The 22,858-nt window shown below is 43.6% G+C and overlaps 1 protein-coding gene across 1 annotated transcript in view; it reads right to left on the bottom strand.

The window, feature by feature from the left end:
- ACTN2 (actinin alpha 2) overlaps positions 1 to 9,878 on the bottom strand; it is a 75,180-nt gene extending 65,302 nt beyond the window's left edge. The window contains exon 1 of the mRNA XM_062210683.1: positions 9,567 to 9,878. Coding sequence (XP_062066667.1) covers positions 9,567 to 9,692 — 126 coding nt within the window. The 5' untranslated portion in view covers positions 9,693 to 9,878. The remainder of the gene's footprint in view (positions 1 to 9,566) is intronic.
- Positions 9,879 to 22,858: the final 12,980 nt, after the last annotated feature.

A 22,858-nucleotide genomic window follows, 5' to 3' on the forward strand; every position in this document is an offset into this window, starting at 1 on the left:
CTCCTCCTCTCCCTACTGAGGCTAAAATTCCAAGAATCAGACAACAGGGTTACAGACTCAGAAAGATTAAAATATCGGTGATCCCTGGAAAGGCAGGAATTGGGGACCTCTCAGTTCTAGGAATAGACAGTTACGATGTCCAGAGCAAGGGAAGTCATTGGAATTCCGGGGTTGTGGGTAGTGCACAGGTGGGAGCAGGCAAGAGGCTGAAGTGGCCGCAGCAGGCAGCAGGAAGGGTGAGGCACTGGGAGGAGAAAGGAGTTTCTCAAACAGGCAAAGGCAACAAGGACCCAGCAGCTGCTCGGTGGTTTTGCCATGTGCCGCTTTCTTTCATAATAAAGCATTTCTTAACCACAACAAATTCTTTTCCTTTGAGAATCGGACACGCCCCATTCAGGAAACTTGAGTTTTCTTTAGCCAGTTGAGTTCAGGGCACTTTGCGGTATTCTCCCTGTATGTTTGAAGACTCCCATAACGAAAAGTTAAAAGTAAAGCAGGATTTGTGGTTTTTTTTACAGTTTGGAGTGAGTTTTTGGTTCTGCCAGTTCTCAACATGCTAGGCTAAATCCCTGTGCAGTTCTGATCTCCCAGAGGTCCAGGAGATGAAAACATGGTGCCTGTAGGAAGATAGCACCAACCTATGCTCCTGCCCCAGGAGAGTCTAATTTTTTAGTTCCCTGAAGAGCTGACTCAGATGCTGAAGCATCCTGTACGCTGGCTTCTTTTGGAACAGAGTCAGACACTGCAGCAGCAAATTCCAAAGCCTGGCCTTCATGTCCTCCCCATGTCCCTGTGGGGCTCACAGGGTGCTTCCTGTGTCCCTTTCCTACTACTCTGCATTTCTGTTGGGCAAGGCAGTGGCTCGAGCTTGACTGTGGAGACAACCTCTGAATGACAATACGTTTTGCGCCTTAAAATTCAGTTTTCTCACTTTCATCAGATGTTCCCAGTTTTACTTGTTTAGACATTACAAAGTCATAGACAGGCACAGCTTTCCACAAAGACAGGAAGGTTTTGATAGGTGAAAAATAAGCAATACTGAATCCCAGGTATGTTACAAGTCCGAGCAGAAGACAACAAAACCAGAAATAGTTTAGTATCGAAACATTGGGCCCCTAAACAGCTTGGATCTGAAATCCAGCTCGAAACTATGCAATGAAACAATTAGCATATAAGATGTGGATTGTGAGATAGAATCACACATTCTATACTTGGGAGAGAACTTTCCAGTTACTACTTCTTTTGAGCAAGGAGCTTCTTCCAGGTCTCCCATGCGGGTGCAGGGGCTCAAGGACTTAGGCCATTTTCCACTGCTTTCCCAGACCACAGCAGAGAGCTGGATTGGAAGTGGAGCAGCCAGGTCTCAAACCGGTGCCCATATGGGATGCCAGCACTGCAGATGGGGGTTTTACCCACCACGCCACAGCATTAGCTCTCAGTTACTACTTCTATACCCTCAAGCACCACTGGAAAAGTTACTTAATTTTCCTAGCTAAAAAAACAAAAATAATAATGTACATCTTTGAAAATTATTGTGAAGATCAAATAATATACATGATTTTAAAGTACCTAGAAATTCTAATAGTTGCCTCTCTATACAGTGAACAGTTTGAGACAACAGGAATAATATTTCAAAATCCACCCCTCTTTTTAATCCACTGGCAAAAGTCCATAAATAAAAATATCACATTCATTGTCTAACTGGAATTTTATCTTTGGCTTTGGTGTTCTACTTTAAAAGAAACAAAAACAAAAACAAAAAAATTGTGCTCCAAAATCTAAAATAAAGAGCCAAAATATATAATAGGACAATCATTGACCTCATATTTCAGAAAATTTTAATAGAATAGAAACATTATGGTCTGTATAATATAAGACACATGGTTTGCATTTTCCAACTGAAAACCCTCACCCCACACGCCAGCTCAACCTGATCCTCACCAGGAAATGCCTCTCCTCAGAAATCTTTCAAAATTGAAAAATAGGGGCCGGTGCTGTGGTGTAATGGGTTAAGCTGGCTCCTGAGATGCCAGCATCCCATGCGAGCACCGGTTCATGCCTGGGCTGCTCCTCTTCTGATCCAGCTCTCTGCTATGGCCTGGGAAGGCAGTAGAGGATGGCCCAAGTCCTTGGGCTCTTGAATCCACGTGGGAGACCAGGAAGAAGCTCCTGGCTCCTGGCTTTGGATCAGCTCAGCTTCAGCTGTTGTGGCCATTCTAGGGAGTGTACCAGAGTATGGAAGACCTCCTCTCTCTCTCTCTCTTCCCCTCTCTCACTGTGATTCTTTCAGATAAATAAGATAAATCTTACAAAAATAATTAAGAACAGAACTTTGTACTACAGAAAACTCTTTTTAAAAAATAGAAAAGTGTGACTTTCTGTAGGTAAGTTCTAAGTAGATTATAATTCTGCTTTTAACATTTTCAAATGTTAAAAACAAAACACTTAAATGAAGTTATAATTCATATTATTGTCTTAATTTTAAAAATGATAAAATAAAAAGAAAGAAAACCTACCTTGAGATTAAATTCTACATCTGGTATGTTAACATGAAGCAAATTCTACTTTTTTTTTTTTTTGAAATCCTAACAAATTTTCAATAAAATCTTCCTCAATAAAGCTTATTTATCATTGGCTTTCCCATGCAGAGAAAGATTTTATGTCACAGACTTGAGCACATAAATAATTTCTTACAGCTTTCAGTTCCTTTGAAAGTAAAACTTGTCTCATGAATTAAAGATAGCCCATGAATAGTGCCAAAGCCCTGGGATTCTGTTCCAACGACTACACCAACTCAAACGCCAGATTGAGGCATCCTGGTAAAGTTCCAAGAGAATACAGAGGTGAGATTTCTCCAGAAAGAAAACCAAAGACATCTTGATAGTTCAAGTGGTTCCAAACTGTCTGATACATGCATGTTTTCATCCAGAAAAGCAAGGCTTCCACAGTCAGTACAAGTCACTACTTCCGGTAGGAGTCTTCTCACTTCACAGTAGTGCCTCCTGGGTAACAACTCTTCCACCTTCCTCTCCCACAATTTCAACCACTGCCTATATGCAGATCACAGATTTGCCAGATGAGTGTAAGAGTGAACCACCAATTGTGCTTGTGCAGGTAAAAACACCTTCTAGTTTATGATCTGGAAAACAGTGGGAAGGGGAGGGTGTGTGTGTGTATAAGAGAAATAAAATGAAAACATACTCAAAAATCATTTTCTTTAAACTTCTTTAAAAAAAAAAAAGATTTATTTATTTACCTGAGAGGTAGAGTTACAGGCAGAGAGAGGGAGAGACAGAGAGGTCTTCCATATCCTGGTTCACTCCCCAAATGGCAGCAGTGGCTGGAGCTGGACCAATCTGAAGTCAGGAGCCAGGAGCCAGGTGCTTCTTTCAGGTCTCCCATGTGGGTGCAGGGGCCCAAGGACTTTACTGCTTTCCCAGGCTATCAGCAGGGAGCTGGATGGGAACTGGAGCAGCCAGGACTCAAACTGGCACCCATGTGGGATGCCAGCACTGCAGGCAGATGCTCAACCTGCTAGTCACACGTTAGCCCCTCAACTTGTTTACAAAAATGAAATTCTTGGGGCCAGCCTTGTGGTGTAGTGGGGAAAGCACTACCTGCAACACCAGGGTTCCATATAGGAACCAGTTTGAGGTCCCACTGTTCCACTTCTGACCCAGCTCCCTGCTAATGCACCTGGAAAAGTAGTGGAAGATGGTCCAAGCCTTGGGTCCCTGCACCTACCTGGGAGACCCAGATGAAGTTCCTGGCTCCTGGCTTCGGCCTGGTCCAGTTCTGGACACTGCGATTGCAGCAACCTGGGAAGTGAACCAGCGGATGAAAGATTCTCTCTCTCTCTCTCTCTCTCTCTCTCTCTCTCTCTCTCTCTCCTCTTTCAAATAAATAAATAAATAAATCTTTTAAAACAAAGATAAAATTCTTGCACTTAAGATTTTCCTCCCTTGGAAATGTCTCGCAAAGTACTTCACAAGCTTTCCTCCTAATCTTTGCTTTCTGTTCTTTCTGGAAGCAGGAGTCCCGTTCCCAGGGAAACGGCGGTGGAACTCTGACTGTCCTCCAACGTTATCACATGAACGCCTCTGCTCACTGCGGTGACTCCCCCACCTGCCCCGCCCATGGCGCCGGGTCTGTAGGTGTCTCCCAGCTGTGACTGCACTGCTTTCTGACAGTTTTCTGAGGCTGCGTTCATTCTTTCCCAGCAAAGAATTAGATTTCTCTGCCCACTCCCGTGGAAAATCTAATTTGGGGCTCAAGTTTCTCAGTCGGTGAGTGTGGCCTAAAGTGTAGGGTAGACCCCAGGACAAAACACAGTGCCCCAGACACGCTGCAAAGGCAAAGAGTGGCCTTAGCACCTTTTAACGCCTGCATCTGTGATTCTCCACTGCCAACCAAGCATGTCATTTGTCACAACAGTCGTTCTGGGGGCACAGGTCTCTTAAGGCTGCCTTTCTCTCTTCCTTTACATTCCTGCACATCAAGAACTTTCTCTGGCCATCAAAAGCTATCTGAAACTCCAGTTCTCCTTCTGAGCAACAGCTGCACGGACAACGGACTGGATACCCTAGCACAGCTGCTCATTTCCCTGCACTAAATGATGGCACATCCTGTAAATATTTAGCCTCCCATCTAGACAGAATCTCCTGGTAGATAAACAGATGCCTCTCATTAGTTTGTTACTTGTCAGTACCCCTGTCTTGAGCTTTAAGTCAGGAGCTCTGATGCAGAGGATCATATCTGCTTAATTGGATTTATACACCAGCTCTGTGGAACATGTGGTTATTTAATACTTTTCTTAATCCCTACTGATCACTCTCAAATTGATGCCTTCCCCACCATTGCTTCTGTGAGCTCTCTCGTTCTAATCCCACCACTTTATCTGTAGAGTCTCATTATGAGCTTTCTTTCTTTTTATTTTATTTATTTATTTATTTTTGCTCAGGGACCCTCAGCATCAGGTCCATGCCTACTAGGATTTATCTTGCAAACAATAAACTATGTTATGCATTGTTCTTCCTAAATTAAAAACCTCTGAAGCTCTGCCCTGCTCAGAAACATCAAGTCCACACTCACCCTGGCATCCCAGGCCCTGCACAACCTGGCCATCTTATCTACCCAACATTCTCTCTGAATATAAATACAAATCTTGAATTTCAGAAGCTCCTCTCCTATTCATACTTCCTCAAGCACATTACGAGCCACAGACACATCTCAGAACGCAGAGCTGGGCTACAAGCCTGGTCTGGCTTCCTTGGCTACTTCCTCCTTCTCTACTCTCACCTCTGAACTTATTCCCCCATGGGGTCCCAAGAAGTAGTGGATGTGAGGGGGTTTTGATAGTGCCAACAGGGCAAACGCTTATATTACAATTGCCATTCTCTCCTTTCCCCCAAATAAACACACACACACACACACACCAGGCTTTTCACACTATTTCACTATTTCCCTAGCCAAGAATGCTGTTTCTCTCTCCTCTCCATTCAGTCGACAGTTATTTCTCAAATTAATGTCAAACTAATTCTACTTCCCTACAGCTCTTTCCTCATTATTCTCCACCCACAATGATTCTCTTTGTTTGACCTCCCATGACTTTTAGTCTTTATATAAGCATCTGGCACTTAATCTTAGACAATGTGTTATGTTCTAGGTGTTCTGGTATGTCAATCCTTTTTTAAAAGTACACTGGAGGAAAAGAGGGGAAGTGGAAAGCTGGTGTTTAATGAGTACAGAGTTTCAGTTTGGGCTGGGAAAGTTCTGGAGTTTGATGGCAGTGATGGGTGTGCAATAATGTGAATTTAAGTAATGCTACTGCATTGTACACATAAAAATGGTCAAAATAGAAAGTTTCAGGTTATATATATTTTACCACTAGAGAAAATCAGAATAACCACAGACCAAATCTCGTGCTTCATTATCCCTCACAAGCCCAAGTGTAGCACTAATTAGACCACTTGGTAAAATTAAAAGATATTTGCTGCACAAGATAATAACGATACATGGACATGTTAAGGATGACTTTTCAGTGTAAAAAGTCCCTTCAACATAAATCAGGCTAACCATCTGATCCAGACAGAAATATATGAGTAAAGAAAGATGGGAATTTATCCTAATGTCCTAGTTGAACAAATTGAAACTCAGGAAGTTGAGTGATTCTACTGTGGGCACACAGACACTAGTGAACAAACGTGACGTTCATCTGGGCCTCGTAAATCTAGGAACTTTCTCAAGCTTTATGCTCACTGTTCACCTTGTGGGAACCAACAATTAATGCCTTTTCTCCTAGGAAAATCCTTGCTAGGGTATGTTTCACAAGGCAGGGCAAAAAGCCTGCACCTTGTGCTCTTCAATCAGCAGCTGCTTCCCACACAATACTAGCAGGGGCAGCATGAGGACCCCCGAGCTCTCCACTGAACCTCAACCTCATGGGCAGCTGCCTGACTCACTGTGACAACACATTAGCCCTGACACCAGACAGACAGGAGTGCTCCAAGGTGAATCAGGCCATCTCCACTGTGAAGGTTGAGGGAGAACTTGTATTTCTTTAGGGACTATTAAACACCATCAGAACTCCTCTTAGAAAGCTTTGTGGATCTCCTAGCCACACAGATAAGGACATAACGAACCTTTTACATATTGACCGGCATAGCTCATTTCCTTAAAAGGCCTGTTCTAGTCTCCCCCGTGGTCAAGGACAGCGTGCTGTGCTTACGAGATAGCACACGCGCTCCGCATTGCTGCTTTGACAAGTCACTTCCAGATTAGGCTTCAGTTGAGCTAAAGGCTGAATGTGCTCCTTGATCAAGGAGGAGCTTGTTTCTAGACACCAAAGCTCTAAAATTTTCAATAGCCCACAGAAGAGATGCCCAAGTTATCTGAAAACTGATAGTCCTAAACTGTCCTATCTGGAAAAATATGCCAATTCCAGGAGTAAGCATCAGCATTGCAGTCTCCTTAGCATGCCATTATTAGGAGTGTGTATCTCTAGCACTACAGGAGCTGTTCTGCTATCCATGAGTTATGTATAAGTAAAATACACTCTTTTCTATAGGAAACGTAAGTATTGCTATCTCTGTGAACTAAACACGCCCCTGAACAGTACGGCAGGCATTCGGAAACATGCCTCATACCAACGCCAACACTTTCTGGGATCACCTCCTTAAAAAGGCACTATACTTCTACTAAGACTTTCTGTGGCAAGGCACTCCACACCAGGGGCAGGGATTTCCACAGCCTGAGAGACTCTCCGGATTGGGGATATAATTAGGCACCACATCCATTAGAGTGCCACAGACGTCATCATGTGCTACCAGCATCTGTTGACAGATCTCATACCCAGCATATCACTGAAATGGCAAGTGTGGAGAAGGGAGCCCACAATAGAAACAATGGCATTTTATCCTTGCCCTGTTCCAACGGCTTGTCTCATGGGACATAAATAGAGGTCCCTGCCCTGGCTGTAGTGAGCTCACAGTTCAGCATTATTTTACTGACTTGAGCAAGTTCTACACCAAAAGTAGGAAGACAGTATCTTCTGGATCTGTGTCCTACTGTAGCACTGGGTTCCTCCCTCTCCTGGAATCCACAATACTCCATCTTAAGAAAAAAATTCTTAAACTTTTTAGCAATTGTTTAAACTAGGATCAGGAAGCATGTTTGTTTTTTAATAATACTGTTTATTTGAAGTGCTTTGCAATTATCATATAGTCACCTAGGAATCCTAAACCTAAAAAAAAAAAAAAAAAAGACAATGCCATTGTACCCAAAAATACTGTAAATACACTAAAAACTAAATATGGCAGAAGATGTGTATCAAAATGGCTTTGGGAAATTGACATTAGCTCTAGCCTGCCACTGTACTTTTTTCCAAAAGTATTAACAGAACCATTTTGATTATACCATAACTTTCAAAAATGATGGATACACTCTGTGTCCAATTCCTTAGCTATTTCATTGTTTGTCAAAATAAAAGCAAATTTTAAACAAAGACCAGGAATTTTTTTGTTAACCTATGAAAGAGATAGTCATCAAAATTGTGGAGAAAAAATTTTTAAAAACACTCAGTACTGAAAACCAAAGTCACTTTCTAGCTTCTCTGTTCTAGCATTGCCGTCTGATGATGCATCAACTCGTCCAGCTGTCACATTAGCAAGCCTTGGGTCATGTGCTTCCTTCACAAGCAGTCCTTTAAAAAATCATAGAGGGTTTGACACCTTGCTTTAGACTCAACTTCTCTTTATTACTCCCATTCCCTTGTTTCCAAGAGAGGTAGAAGACTTGGGAAACTAAGGCAGACACTGAAGTGTAGATGAATTAGAGCTTTAAAATAATACTGGTAAGTGGTAATTCTAAAAAAGAGGGTAGATGAGAAGTGAGAGATCCTGATATCAAAATAGTGCATGGCTATTTGAAAATTATCCAAACATGAGACCCTCTGGCTTTCCGAGGCTAGCATCATTGGGAGAGAAGTATGGGATGAGTGTTTTTCACCATCACACACTTACTCACCATATACTAGACACGATCACCCATGGTGGCAGCTACACATTGATTCCAAGGTGCACTAGGATCCACAAGTGATCCATTTAAAAGCAGGCCCTGGGAAAGGAAATCCACTTTGCCCTATGTCCATGAAAATAGAGGGCCAAAGCATGGGGCACTTAGGCCTTTGCCATGACACTGTCATCCTCAGGTTGGGTTAGCAGGTCTCTGCAGCCACGTCTGCCCAGCCAGGCTCTGTGCCCACTCAAACAGGAGGCAGGCTTTAGCCTGCTGGGGAGCATTCCCTATTTGTTCCAGCCACCAGGATCAAGAAGAAATCTTGAAACGGTGGAATGTTCCACTGGGCCCCCGGAGAGCAGAGCGCCGACCAGCATGGGCAGGGAGCTTTTGGAAGCTGTCTGACTCCTTCGACCCTATGTGCTTACCTCAATGAGCTATAAATAGAGTGTGAACTAATTATTACTTTGTCGTGAATACCCAGTGATCACACAGCATCCCTCATGAAGGGGGCTCAAACATTGAATAAATGACTTTCCATGGCTCTTTGGGGGAAGTCCTGTGAGAACTGGAATGCAGTTGATGTTCAATTTCCCCTCTGTCATTTGCAGAGAAATGGGCTAGGTTGGAAAAGGGCACAACAGGGCCAGTGGAGTGTAACTCTGCTGCCAAGGTCACGGACTCAGGGGTCAGGAGCAGACCTGAGACTTTCAGAGTCAGTTCTACTGCAAGGCGGCAGGAGAAACAGAAGCACAGGTAACAAAGACCTGTCTTCCCTTTCACGGTGGCCATTCTGCAACCGTGATGTTACTCACACACGCGCCCACGCACACACACACGACGGCCAGGGCCCTTCCTGTTCCTGGACGGGTTTTCTTTTTTATTGCTCTCCCCACCCCGCCTCCAGGGCTGCGAGGACACAACGCGACACACCACCTCCATACAGCGCCCTCTCTCAGGTCCTTGGGCCGGCGATGCCCAAGGACCGGAGGCGCGAGCGCTGTGGAAGGGGAGACCAGGACACACAGACACGTGGCCCAGGCCCTGCTGACCTTCCTCTGCTGCTTCTCCCAGGCCGGGTCCAGGAGCAGGTCTCGGTCCCACTCCTCCTCCTGGATCATGTACTCATCTTCGTCATAGACGTAGTTGTACTGCACGCCGGGCTCTATCTGATTCATGGCGCTCGCGTGGACGGGGTTGCGGCGGGATGCGTTGGGAGCTCGGTCGCAGCGGCGGACAGACCGACGGGGGCGCGGCGGGGCAGGCGGCTAGCTGCTGGCTGCTGGCTGGCTGGCGGGCGGGCGCGGGGTGACCTTCGCGCGGCTCCTCACGGGGCGTCTAGCCTGGGCGCTGGGTCGCGGGCGAAGCACCAGCTCGGGATGCGAGCAGCCGCCGCACCGCTTAATAGCCGCGCCGCGCGTCACGTGGCCGCCGAGCCGCGCCCCCCGCCCCGCCCCGCCCGCGCTGCCCGGCCGGCCCCCGACACCCCGAGTGCGGAGGGAGAGCCGGGGCCCCGCACCTCCGCGGTCCGGTGCCCTAGTCCCTGCTGCCCTCAAAGCGCCGTTTGGGCGCGTGCGGAAGCCACCGAGAACGTGTCCAGCGGTGCCAGCGGGCGCCGGCCCCCGCTTCCCACCCACTCTGCTCCCTTTTGGCTCCGAGCGGGTTAACCTAAGGGCGCCTAGGTGGTCGGGGACCTGCGGAGTTAGGGGCGCACGGGGGCCACGGGATGGACACCTTCGAGGTCTGGGTCGCTGACCACCTCCAACACAGCCAAGTTTTCCAAGTACCATTTGCGTGGTCACGTTTTCCATATTTTTCCACATATTCATTGGCTCTTTCATGCACACACTAAAGAATAGTTTAAAAGCTGCAAAATACTCTTTTTCCTGCCTTCTGCCTTCCGGGAAATTAAGGCAAAGGATTTGGATCAGCTACCTTAAAATGTCAGGAACCAGACCAAAGGCAGGAAGTGTCTGCTCTCAGCTGCCAGCCATAAATTTCAGGGAGCTGACAATGGAGGACACACAGTCAGCTTCGGGTTACACTTCCATCTCGCCCTCTTCTGTTGCGCGTTCCTCTTTTCATGCCCATGGTGCTGTACCTGTTCCCTGTCAGTTACTCCTCTGAGGCAAGCAAAGCAGCGACCCTTGGGACGAGCAGGCTGATATTTAAAAAATCAAACCTGTATGAAGCACCAGACTACAGAGGAGAGCTGTCTCCAATGAAGTATACATATGAGTTGAATAAAATTGTCTGCTAACATTACAGAACTGTGGCATTTATAGCTGAAAATATCACTGGATTTATCCTTGGAATTTTTACATCGTTTCCCTTTACTGTTTGGGGCATTCTGGAGAAAGACCTTTGACAGCAACTTCACATATTTAAAAACACTCTAACTAGATGTGAACTCCAAGAGGAGAGAATTTTTAGTTCACTTACATTCAAGCTTATTATTGATAAGTAATGACTTGGTCCTGCCATTTTTCCATAAATAGTCCCATTATTTGTTTTAGATCTCCGTTTTTGTTGTTGTTGTTGTTTTTTTTAATTTTTGACAGGCAGAGTGGACAGTAGAGGGAGACAGAGAGAAAGGTCTTCCTTTTTTTGCCGTTGGTTTACCCTCCAATGGCCGCCGCGGTAGGTGCGCTGCGGTAGGCGCACCGCTCTGTTCCGATGGCAGGAGCCAGGTGCTTCTCCTGGTCTCCCATGGGGTGCAGGGCCCAAGCACTTGGGCCATCCTCCACTGCACTCCCTGGCCACAGCAGAGAGCTGGCCTGGAAGAGGGGCAACCGGGACAGGATTGGTGCCCCGACCGGCACTAGAACCCGGTGTGCTGGCGCCGCAAGGCGGAGGATTAGCCTACTGAGCCACGGCGCCGGCTAGATCTCCTTTGTTCTTTAACTAGGAGGTTTTCTGACTTCCCATTCTTTCATAATGGTGATTATCTTTCTCTGTTTCTGTGTGTAGCCTTCAGTATCATTTGTAAGGCTGGCTAGGTGATGAAAAATTCAATTTCTGTGTTTTGGAAGGTCTTTATTTCACCTTCATTTATAAGTGAGCGCTTTGCTCACTACAGTATTCAGGCTTGACAGTTTTCTCCTTTCAGGACTTAGCCTAAATCTCTGCATTCTCTCCTAGCCTTTAGGGTTTCTGAAGAGAAATCTGCTGTCAATCTAATTGGAATTCCTTTATGTGTAGTAGGCAGAGCTGCTGCCTGTGATGCTGGCATCTCCTATGAGTGTTGGTTCCAGTCCCGGTTGCTCCACTTCTGATCCAGCTCCTTGCTTGATGCACTTAGGAAAGCAGCAGATGACCCATGTCCTTGGGCCCTTTCACTCATATGGGAGACCTGGAAGAAGCTAGTGGCTCCTGGCTTCAGACTGGCCCAGTTCTGGCCATTACAACAATTTGGGGAGTGAGCCAAAGGATGGAAGATTCTCTCTCTCGCTCGCTCTCTCTCTCTTCCTCTCTCTCTGTAACTCTGCCTTTCAAATAAATAAATAAATCTTTTAAAAAAAGAAAAGCTAGTTGCCTTTTTTTTTTTAAAAAAACTGCATGATCATCACAAAACATGAAAAAAACTTTTGATAAAATCCAACAAACATTATACATAAAATTCTCAGCAAACCAAAAGCGAAGGGAACTTCCTGGACCTGATGAAGAGCATTATGAAAAACCCATGGCTAACATCATACTGACTGTTGAAAACAGAATGGTTTCCCTCTACAACCAGGAACAAAAACAGTTATGCATACATCTGTTCTCACAACTTCTACCTAACACTGTATGGTGGTTCTAGCCAGGGCAAACAGGCAGGAAAAGGAAATAGACATCCACACTGGAAAGGAAGGAGTAAAACTGTGCTTATTTACAAGCATGATCATCTATGTAGAAAATCTGATGGAAGGGCTGGAGCTGTGGTGTAGCAGGTAAAGCCACCACCTGCAGTGCTGGCATCCCGTATGGGTGCCGGTTTGGGTCCCAGCTGCTCTGCTTCCAATCCAGCTCTCTGCTATGGCCTAGGAAAGCAGTAGCAGATGGCCCAAGTCCTTGGTCCCCTGCTTCCATGTAGGAGACCTGGAAGAAGCTCCTGACAGCGCAGCTCCCGCTGTCATGGCCAACTGGGGAGTGAACCAGCGGATGGAAGACCTTTCTCTCTTTCTCTCTCTCTCTTCCTCTCTCTCTCTGTAACTCTTTCAAATAAATAAACAAATCTTTAAGAAAAAATCTGATGGAATCTGCAAAAAAGCAACTAGAACAAATACACTAGTTTATCATAATTGTAAGATGCCCGGTCAATGTACAAAAATCAACTGTATTAAAATAAATCACTAGATTCAGATAAATTCTCCAACAAAGTCTACCAAACATTAAAGAAAGAAATAATTCCAGTTCTACACAATCCCTTCAAGAAAATTTAAAAAAAACCACTTCCAACTCATTTTATGAAACCAGTTTTATGTTAACATGAAAACCAGACAAAAAAAAGTGCAAAAAAAGAAAACTACAGATAAATTACCATCAATAACACAGATGTAAAAATTCACAACAAAATACTAGCCAGCTGAACCCAGTAATATGCAAAAGGAATAAAAATATTTGCAAATCCTATATCCAACAAAGGACTTATATAAAAATATATAAAAATTTTATAAATACAACAGCAAGAAAACAAACCAATAAAAAGATGGACAAAAGAAAGGTAGATCAGAGGGTGTATGATATACTAAAGGCAAAAGGAAACATGAAAAGATGCTCAATCTCATTAGTCATTATAAAAATATAAATTAAGGCCATGATGAAATATCACCAACTACTTATAAAAATATCCAAACATCTAAAAGTCCAAAGTGCTGGCGAGGATTTGGAGGAATCAGAACCCTCATACATTGTTGGTGCGAATAGGGTCAGTGCCATGGCTCACTTGGTTAATCCTCCGCCTGTGCCACCGGCATCCCATATGGGCACCGTTTCTAGTCCTGGCGGCTCCTCTTCCAGTCTAGCTCTCTGCTGTGGCCTGGGAGGGCAGTGGAGGATGGCCCAAGTGCTTGGGCCCCTGCATCCGCATGGGAGACCAGGAAGAAGCGCCTGGCTCCTGGCTTCGGATTGGCGCAGCGCCGGCCGTGGAGGCTATTTGGGGAGTGAACCAACGGAAGGAAGACCTTTCTCTCTGTCTCTCTCTCACTGTCTATAACTCGGTCAAATTAAAAAAAAATTGTTGGTGGGAATATAAAATGGTGCACCCTTTTTGGAAAATAGTTTGACAGTTTCCTTAAAAGTTAGAATTATAACGTAAGTGTCATAATAAAACTTTTGGAATGATAGATATATTCATTATCTTTATTGTGGTGATAGTTTTTCAGGTGTATACATACATCATACCTTATCAAATTGTACATTTTAGTATACACAGTTTGGGTCTGTTGCTGTGGCATGGCGTAGCAGGTAAAGCAGCCGCCTGCAGTGCCAGCATCCCATTTGGGCACTGGCTCAAGTTCCGATTCTTCACTTCTGATCCAGCTCTCTGTTACATCCTGGGAAGGAGGTAGAAGAGGGCCCAACTGTTTGGGCCCCCGCTCCCACCTGGGAGACTCAGAAGAAGCTCCTGACTCCTGGCTTCGGATCCACCCAGCTCTGGCCATTGAAGACATTTGGGGAGTGAACCAGTAGATGGAAAACCTCTCTCTCTATATATATATACCTCTCTCTCCCTCTCTCTCTCTCTCTCTCTCTCTCTCTCTCTCTCTGCCTCTCTGCCTCTCTGTAACTATGCCTTCCAGATAAATAAATTTTTAAAAAGATATACACAGTTCATTTTATGTCTATTATATCTCAACAAAGCCACTGAAAAATTAATTGTGGGGTTGAGCGTTTGGTCTAGAGATTAAGATGCCCAGTTTGACACCCATCTCCAGCTCTTCATCCCAGCTTCCTGCTGATGCAGACTCTGAGAGGCAGCAGTGATGGTGAAGTAACTGAGCTCGTGCCATCCGTATGGGAGACCTGGACTCAGCTCTGAGCCCCAGGTTTGGCCCCAGGGAGGGGTCGTTGTAGGCACTTGAGGAGTGAGCCAGCAGATGGGAACACACTCTCCCTCATACACTGTCTCTCATTCTGTGTGTGTGTGTGTGTGTGTATCTGCCTACAAAAAAACAAAATCACTATGTACTTCTCTGTTGCCCTAACAATCTGGACTGGCTTTGCACTCACAGATGGTGGCTCTTTTGGTATATTTTATAAATTTCAATGTTTGAAGTTCCATCTAAAATGCCTTCTCCTCTAAAACAATTCCTTATAATTCTAGCCATAAATGATTTACCTCCATATTATAGAAATTTTTAGTATACCAGTTATTTGTCACTAACAATATTGCCTTGAATTGTAAATACTTGTACCTCATTTCTCTTAGTATATTATACACTCCTAGAAGACAAAGACCTTATCTTGTACAGTTTGGAGTCCCCATTATACCTGGCACAAAAAATTGCCTAATGGCAAAAAAACTAATAAATGATAAATATAACTAACATTCATTAAACACTTACTTTGTGCCAGGCACTATGGGGCAATGTTCAATGCTAACTGGTCTAACAGCAGTCTTGTGTCTGAACAGCATTAGTCATTAGGAAAGTACAAATTAAAGGCATGATGAGATGCTATGAATTACTTATAAAAATATCTCAAACTGGGACAGCATTGTGGTATAGCAGGTAAAGCCACGACCTACATCTCCAGCATCCCCTATGGACACCAGTTCAAGTCCTGCAGCTCCACTTCCAATCCAGCTCCATGCTAATGGCCTGAGAAAGCAGCATAAGATGGATCAGATACCTGGGCCCCTTCCAGCCATGTGGAAGACCTGGATGAAGCTACTAGCTCCTGGTTTCAGCTTGCTCCAGGCCCAGTCATTGCAGCCATCCAAGGAGTGGATGGAAGATCTCTCTCTCTCTCTCTCATTCTCTCTCTCTCCCTCTCTCCCTCCAACCCCTCTGTTAACTCTGACTTTCAAATAAATAAATAAAATAAATATTTATTTATTATTTTAAAAATCTCAAACTTAAAAGTTTGAACATACCGAGTGTTGACAATGATATAGAAGAACTGGAATTCTCATAGCCATCCAATTTACAATGAGGAAGCTGTATTAGAGAGATTAACTTGCTCAAGATTAGTAAAACTCAGAACTTGAATCCAGGACTGTTGTTAGAGGGCCCAACTGAGGTCAAATTGTTCCTGAAAGAGATGTTTAAACTGAGGTCACATTTTCATTCCTACAGGCTCTTCTTCAGGACTTTTCTCAGGACTAAACATTTACCCATCCATTTTCTTAGTTCAAGGTCATGAAGAATCCCATTCCTTAAAAATAAGAATCTTGGGGCCAGTGTTTTGGTGCAGCTGACATCCCACTTGAGCAAGGATTCAAGTCCCAGTTGTTCCACTTCCAATCCAGTTCCCTGCTAATGTGCCTGGGGAAGACACACAACATGATAGACCCAGATGGAATTCCTGGCTGCTGGCTTTAGCCTGGCCCAGCCCTGGCTTTTATGGCCATTAGGGTACTGATGTGTGTGTGTATGTGTGTGTGCGTGTCCCTCTCTCTGTAACTCTGCCTTTATTTCTTTGAAAGGCAGAGTTATGGGGGAGAGGGGTGGAAGGAGGGTGAAAAGAGGTCTTCTATCCACTGGTTCACTCCCTAAATGGTTGCAATGGCCAGGGCTGGGCCAGGCCAAAGCCAGGAGCCAGAAGCTTCATCTGGGTCTCCCACTTCAGTGCAGGGTCCCAAGGACTTGAGCCATTTTCTGCTGCTTTTCCAGGTGCATCAGCAAGGAGCTGGATTGGAAGTTAAGCAGCAGGGACTAGAACTAGCGCCCATTTGGGAAGTCAGCATTGCAGGCCACAGCTTAACATGTTACACTACAACACTGGCCCCCAAGAAATAAATATTTTTATTTATTTATTATTTTTAAACTTTATTTAAGGTATACAAATTTCATGCACTTCATATACACAAATTTAGGAATATAATGATACTTCCCACCCTAACCTCCCTCCCACACTTCTTTCTCCTGTCTCTCCTATTCCCACTCTTAATTTTTACAAAGATCTATTTTCAGTTTATTTTATACTCATAAGGTTAACTTTACACTAAGAGTTCAAAAAATAGTATGAAGAAAAAAACCACTGTTCCTCAACAGTAGAGACAAGGACTCTGAACAATCATCAAATCTCAAAATGTCAATTCCACTCCAATACATTACATTTTAGGTACTCTATTAGTTACCCCCAGGTCAGGGGAAACATGATATCTGTCTTTTTGGGACTCAGTTGAAATAAATCCTTTTAAAAACTAAATTTAAAAAAATAAGAATCTCTCTCTATGGGACTGAAATTTTCTTGATCTGCAGAAGAATCCCTGTCAGAGATGTCTCAGCCTTGACCATTAGCTCAGCTTCTCAGCAGCCTTCCTTGTAATCAATTTATCTTCAAACATCCTCTCATCTTTGCTGGAGCCATCCCAGCTACCTTTCCAGTCCTCTACTGCATTATCTTGGCCTGGTTCTCGTTCCTAAAAGAGGCTTAGTTTAGATCTATTGATTAGTTAAGGAATAATGATTCATGTTGTAAATTACTGTTTTTTCTTTTCCTTAAACACACACATTTTAAGGTATTTTATTACATATATTAACAACTTCAGTGAAAGTGAGGAATTTAAGAGCTATTAAATGCTATCCACTGAAGAACATCCTTTGAAAAAACAAAAAACTTGCTTATGTGCATTCTTTATAAACATCTGCCAGGGCTGTTATGAACAGGAAAGTCACTTTTGGGCATCAAGGGGTTCACTGCCTCACAAAGTGATCATCCGAATTCACTAAAGCTCAAGTTTCAGAGACCTTTCCAAGCCTCAGTGCCAAATTTAGATTTTATGATTTTTTTTCCTCTCTTTTCTTAAGTAAGGATCACCAAACTCAATAATCGTAGGCCCTGAACTCATCCGGAGCACACCAGGGTTTTGGAAGAAGAGATGTAATTTCCACCCATCAGTAGCCCCGTCTGGAGTTCTGGAGACATTTGCTCTGACTCAAACATTTAGGACAATCATGACATGTTATCCAGCATGTTCACCCCCATAGCATCTATTAAGACCTCTCTATGTGGCCAACACAGCAAAAATCATGTTACATAAACTATCCCATTTAATCTGCACAATCACTTAGGAGGGAGGAACTATGATTCTCGCAAATATCTCAAATAAGGAAGCTAAGATTGGAGAGGTGATAAAGCAAGTCCAAGATCCCACAGCTCAAATATGAGGTGAGTGATTCCAAGCCCATACATTCAACAGCTGTGTGATGTTATCCTTTTTTTCTGAACATACAAGTGTAGGGATGTTTCTAAAATGTAATTTCCATGCAAACTTTTTATGAAGAACTTGTTATTACCTATTAACGGTTGTAATTATAGTCCTTTAACTCAAAATTTTGATTTTTTAAACTACCCTACAGATACAGACAAATGTCCATGTGTAAGGGACTAGATAAGAAAGCTATGGAACATCTCTGAATGGCTGTGATTTAGAAATGAAAAGCAGATTGTAAAAAATCATCTCTTTGTTTAAGAAAAGTATATCTGTCTGTAGAATGTTTGCATTTTGAAGAAAACATTCCAAACTGTTCAGAGAACCATGAGTAACAGTTAAGGGGGTGGGAAGACAGGGGAACTTCCACTATGTATTCCACATGATTTCACGCTATTTGTTTTTTTTGCAGTGGGTACATGTTATGTTTTTAATAAATGATAGCCTTTATTACCCCAGCTGTGTTCTCACCAGCCCAGAGAACAATGTGTTTTCAACAACTAAACATCACATCTATTAAGGCAGTTTAAATTTGCACTGGGTTTCTTTTTCCGCCTACAGTAGCTTCTATTGAACTTGTTGTCAGTAAAGACACCTAGATCTTTTTCACAGAAAATGCAGCATGAGTAAAATAATAAAAGATAAAATTCAATCCAATTATTATTACTTATTGCTAAGAACAGACTTAAAACAACAGGAAATGCTTGACATTTTCAACACTCATTCCTGCATCAACCCACATTCTCTTTGCTATTGATGATGTTTACAGTTTCCTTGAGGTGCCACTAGGTTCAGAGCCCCTTTAAAATGTGCAAAAGTACAGGTGAGTAGGATGCAAATGTGGCTATTCAACAGTGTTTAAGGATATTTCAGCTCATTTATTTTTTATATACACTTATAAACCTAGTACTTTCCCCTAATTTTCCAAACAACCAATGTTAAAGAAATTCTTATAAATATTTTGAGAATTTTTATATGCATTAATATGTAAGTATTATTTTTTAAGAAACTTAAATAGAATTATACTATATAAACTGTTGTACAATTTCCTTTTTAAATGTAGCACTATATCTTGCATATCTTTCCATATCATTGCATGCAGATTATTCTTTCTAAAGGCAGCACTCTCTCAATAATTTTTTTTTGACAGATAGAGTTAGACAGTGAGAGAGAGACAGAGAGAAAGGTCTTCCTTCCATTGGTTCACCCCCAAAATGGCCACTACAGCCGAAACTATGCCGATCCAAAGCCAAGAGCCAGGTGCTTCCTCCTGGTCTCCCATGCAGGTGCAGGGGCCCAAGCACTTGGGCCATCCTCCACTGCCCTCCCAGGCCACAGCAGAGAGCTGGACTGGAAGAGGAGCAACCGGGACTAGAACTGGGCGCCCATATGGGATGCCAGTGCCGCAGGTGGAGGATTAACCAAGTGAGCCATGGCAATGGCCCCTCAATAATTTTTTTAAAGATTTATTTATTTATTTGAAAGTCAGAGTTACACACAGAGAGAAGGAGAGGCAGAGAGAGAGAGAGAGAGATAGAGATAGAGATCTTCCATCCAATGGTTCACTCCCCAGATGGCCGCAACAGGCGAAGCTGTGCTGATGCAAAGCCAGGAGCCAGGAGCTTCTTCTGGTCTCCCATGCAGGTGCAGGGGCTCAAGGACTTGGGCAATCTTCTACTGCTTTGCCAGGCCATAGCAGAGAGCTGGATCGGAAGTAGAGCAGCCGGGATTCAAACTCATGCCCATATGGGATGAGGGCACTGCAGGCAGCAGCTTTATCCACTAAGCCACAGCACCGGACCCTCAATAATGTTAACTGAGTTTCTGAGCCATTGACCTTTGTGTATATGTGGGCAGGATAGGGGAGGAATGGTGGTAGAAAGGGAAAGAGAGGGATAAGACAAGGGTCCCCTGAAATTTCAGAAGGCAAAGAATATTAGAAGTCCATCTGCTCAAAAATTAGGTTCCAAACACTCCACTAACTGGGGAGCCACTTAGATTGGTAAAGTTTTAATTTAGGCTGTAGCTGTTTCGCAGGTGACCTTCACATCACAGCCCAGCAAGCACCTGAGCAGTGGCAGCTCTGGCTCAAACATTCCTGGGTCTCCTCCCAGTTTCTCACTCCACCTAGGCGCTAGTCTCTGATCCCCAGTTCCTCCATCCTTGGTCTTTTACTCCATCTCAGTATCTGCCTTCAACCTTTGCTCATTTTCCAGCAGTGTCTTTTGACTCTTTTCCTTCCACCTGCCTCTACTTTCTTTATTGTCTATTTTGGGAAATTTGAATCTCCATGGAAGACCCTTTTCCTGCCAGTCTTGGCCTTCAGGATCTACCCACCCTAGCAAGATGATACATTTGGAAGAGAAGAGGATGTTGTGATTGATTAGATAGAGGCAGAGGAAGACAGAGGTGGAAACCTAGGCTTCCCCCTGGGTTTCAGACTTTGCCAGTGGGTGGATGTACCCAGGAGAGCACTCTAACATTCGTGTGGGGATTGGGAGATTGGACAACATAGAAGGTTAAGTATGGCAATTCATCAACATCTATCTGTGCCAATTGATTTATTCAGGCAATATTTGGGATGGACTTGGTGGATTTGAGTTTAAGTTCCAGGTATATGAGATTTAATATGGACTTTTGGAAAATCCAAAGGTTTGGGTGAGCGGGATGCAGGATATTAGAAGATAAAGGAGAGAACATGATGTTGGAAGAAAAGGAAGAAGTGAGTAAGTTGAGTGAAGATTTTTACATACTTTGTAATTTTGACTGTTGCATGGATAGAAGCTGGAATAATTTATTTTAAAACATCTTTAATTCCACTGGTATGTTTTTGATTCCTTGGAGTATCAGTGTCTACATTTTGGATGTCAGGATTAGCATGGAATTACTAACAATATCTATCACATATTGACAACATGATATGTATCAGGCATGTGCTAATTGCTTTATTATTGTTAGATCTCATTATCCCCAAAATCTAGAAGAACAAGGCCTGGTACACAGAAGGTCATTAAAAATTGTCAAATCAATGAGTATATCTCAAAGGTAGTCATCTCAGTCTATCACCTTTTAATTGGCTGATTCTAATCCACATTAGTAAAAGATCCTCTGATGCAATTTTTTAATTTACTCTAATTTTCCCTCCAGGAGACTATAGGCAAAAGAATTTGCTGAATATGTACTTAGGTGAAAGTAGTTTCAATTATTATTCCTGAATGACTTTCCTCTTTGGATCACTCCAATATAGAAATACTCCCATATAGCAAAGGGAAAACTACTAGAATTTTCCCTGAATCACCTCTGTCTCAATTCAGACAGATAGCACTGAGGGCAGCCTAGCAGCTAAGACATCAGTTAGGAAGCCCACAGCCCACACTGGAGTTTACCTGGGTTTAATACCGGGTTCTGGCTCCTAATGCCAGCTTCCTGCTAATGCAGTCCCTGGGAGATAGCAGTGATGTGTCAAGTAGTCATGTTCCTGTCACCCACATGGGAGACCTGGATTGCATTTCCGGTTTCAATTTTGGATTCATCCCAGCCCATTACAGGCATTTGTACTGATGAGTGCACTCTCTTGCTCTCATTCTCTGTTTCACTGTGTCTTGGTCTCTCTCTGTTTCACTGTATTTCAAATAAATAAATAAGTAAATAAATAAATAGTAAAGGAAATGCTAGAGATACTTATCAATATCATCCATTCCCTTCTTTATTCAGCAAATATTTTTAAGGCTATTCTAACTACCAAGCACCATGATAGCAAATGCTGGTGCTACCAAGAAGAAAGTGAATTATTCTGACCTGCAAGGAACACACAGGCCAATGAGGAGAGAATCACACAGAACTACCACTTCAGAGTTATAAGAGAAGGCTGTGCAAATATGTGGGTATACAGGAAGATAAGACTCAGGTCTGACCAAGTGAGACAAGGCAGACTTTATAGAGGAGGTGGGGCTTGAGCTGAGATATGAGAGAGAACAGGGATTCCCAGGTTAACAAACTGTCAGTATTTAGGTAGAAGGAACAATCCATGCAAAGGCATGGAGACCAAACAGAGCCCTGAGCATTAAAATCTATGCTATGGAAATAAGACACATTGGCAAATGAGCTAGTGCAAACTATGAGGAGGGGCCATGTGGGCCACACTGGAGAGTGGATATTTGTTCTAAAAGTCAGAAGGAGCACTTGCAGCACGTGCTCAGATGCACATGATTGGATTCTTTATAAACATCATCTAACATGCAAAAGATGAAGAGGGAGCAGGGACAGGAATGGTGAGAAAAAGAATAGAGAAAATGGGAATGAGGCAAAGAAGGATGTCCTTTTCTCTGAAGGGAGGAGAGAACTTTTCAATTTTCAAGGCCTATGGCCTTGCCTAAATACTGAAGGAGACTGTGGACTCAAAAGGCTTCCATAGCCTTGGCAGCTCATGGCAAAAGCCTTGGGTGATCACTGACATCATGCATAAGAGTGTTAATTGTTAAATTAACAGTAAGAGTCACTGTGCACTTACCCCCCCCCCCCCCATGCAGGACCTCTGTCCTAAATGAGTTGTACTACGAGATTTAACTGTAAAACTTGTTCTCAAACAGTTTTTTATATTTTGTGTATGGGGGGGGGCAAATTTTTTTAAAGATTTATTTATTTATTTATTTATTTGAAAGTCAGAGTTACACAGAGAGAGGAAAGGCAAAGAGAGAGAGAGAGAGAGAGAGAGGTCTTCCATTCAATGGTTCACTCCCCAATTGGCCACAATGGCCGGAGCTGTCCCGATTGGAAGCCAGGAGCCAGGAGCTTCTTTCGGGTCTCCCACACGTGTGCAGGGGCCCAAGGACTTGAGCCGTCTTCTACTGCTATCCCAGGCCATAGCAGAGCGATGGATTGGAAGTGGAACAGTCGGGTCTCAAACCAGCGCCCGTACGGGATGCTGGCACTTCAGGCTAGGGCGTTAACCCACTGGCCACAGCGCCAACCCTAGGGCAAATC

Source organism: Lepus europaeus, chromosome 14, assembly GCF_033115175.1.
Source record: "Lepus europaeus isolate LE1 chromosome 14, mLepTim1.pri, whole genome shotgun sequence".
Taxonomy (NCBI): Eukaryota; Metazoa; Chordata; class Mammalia; order Lagomorpha; family Leporidae; genus Lepus; species Lepus europaeus.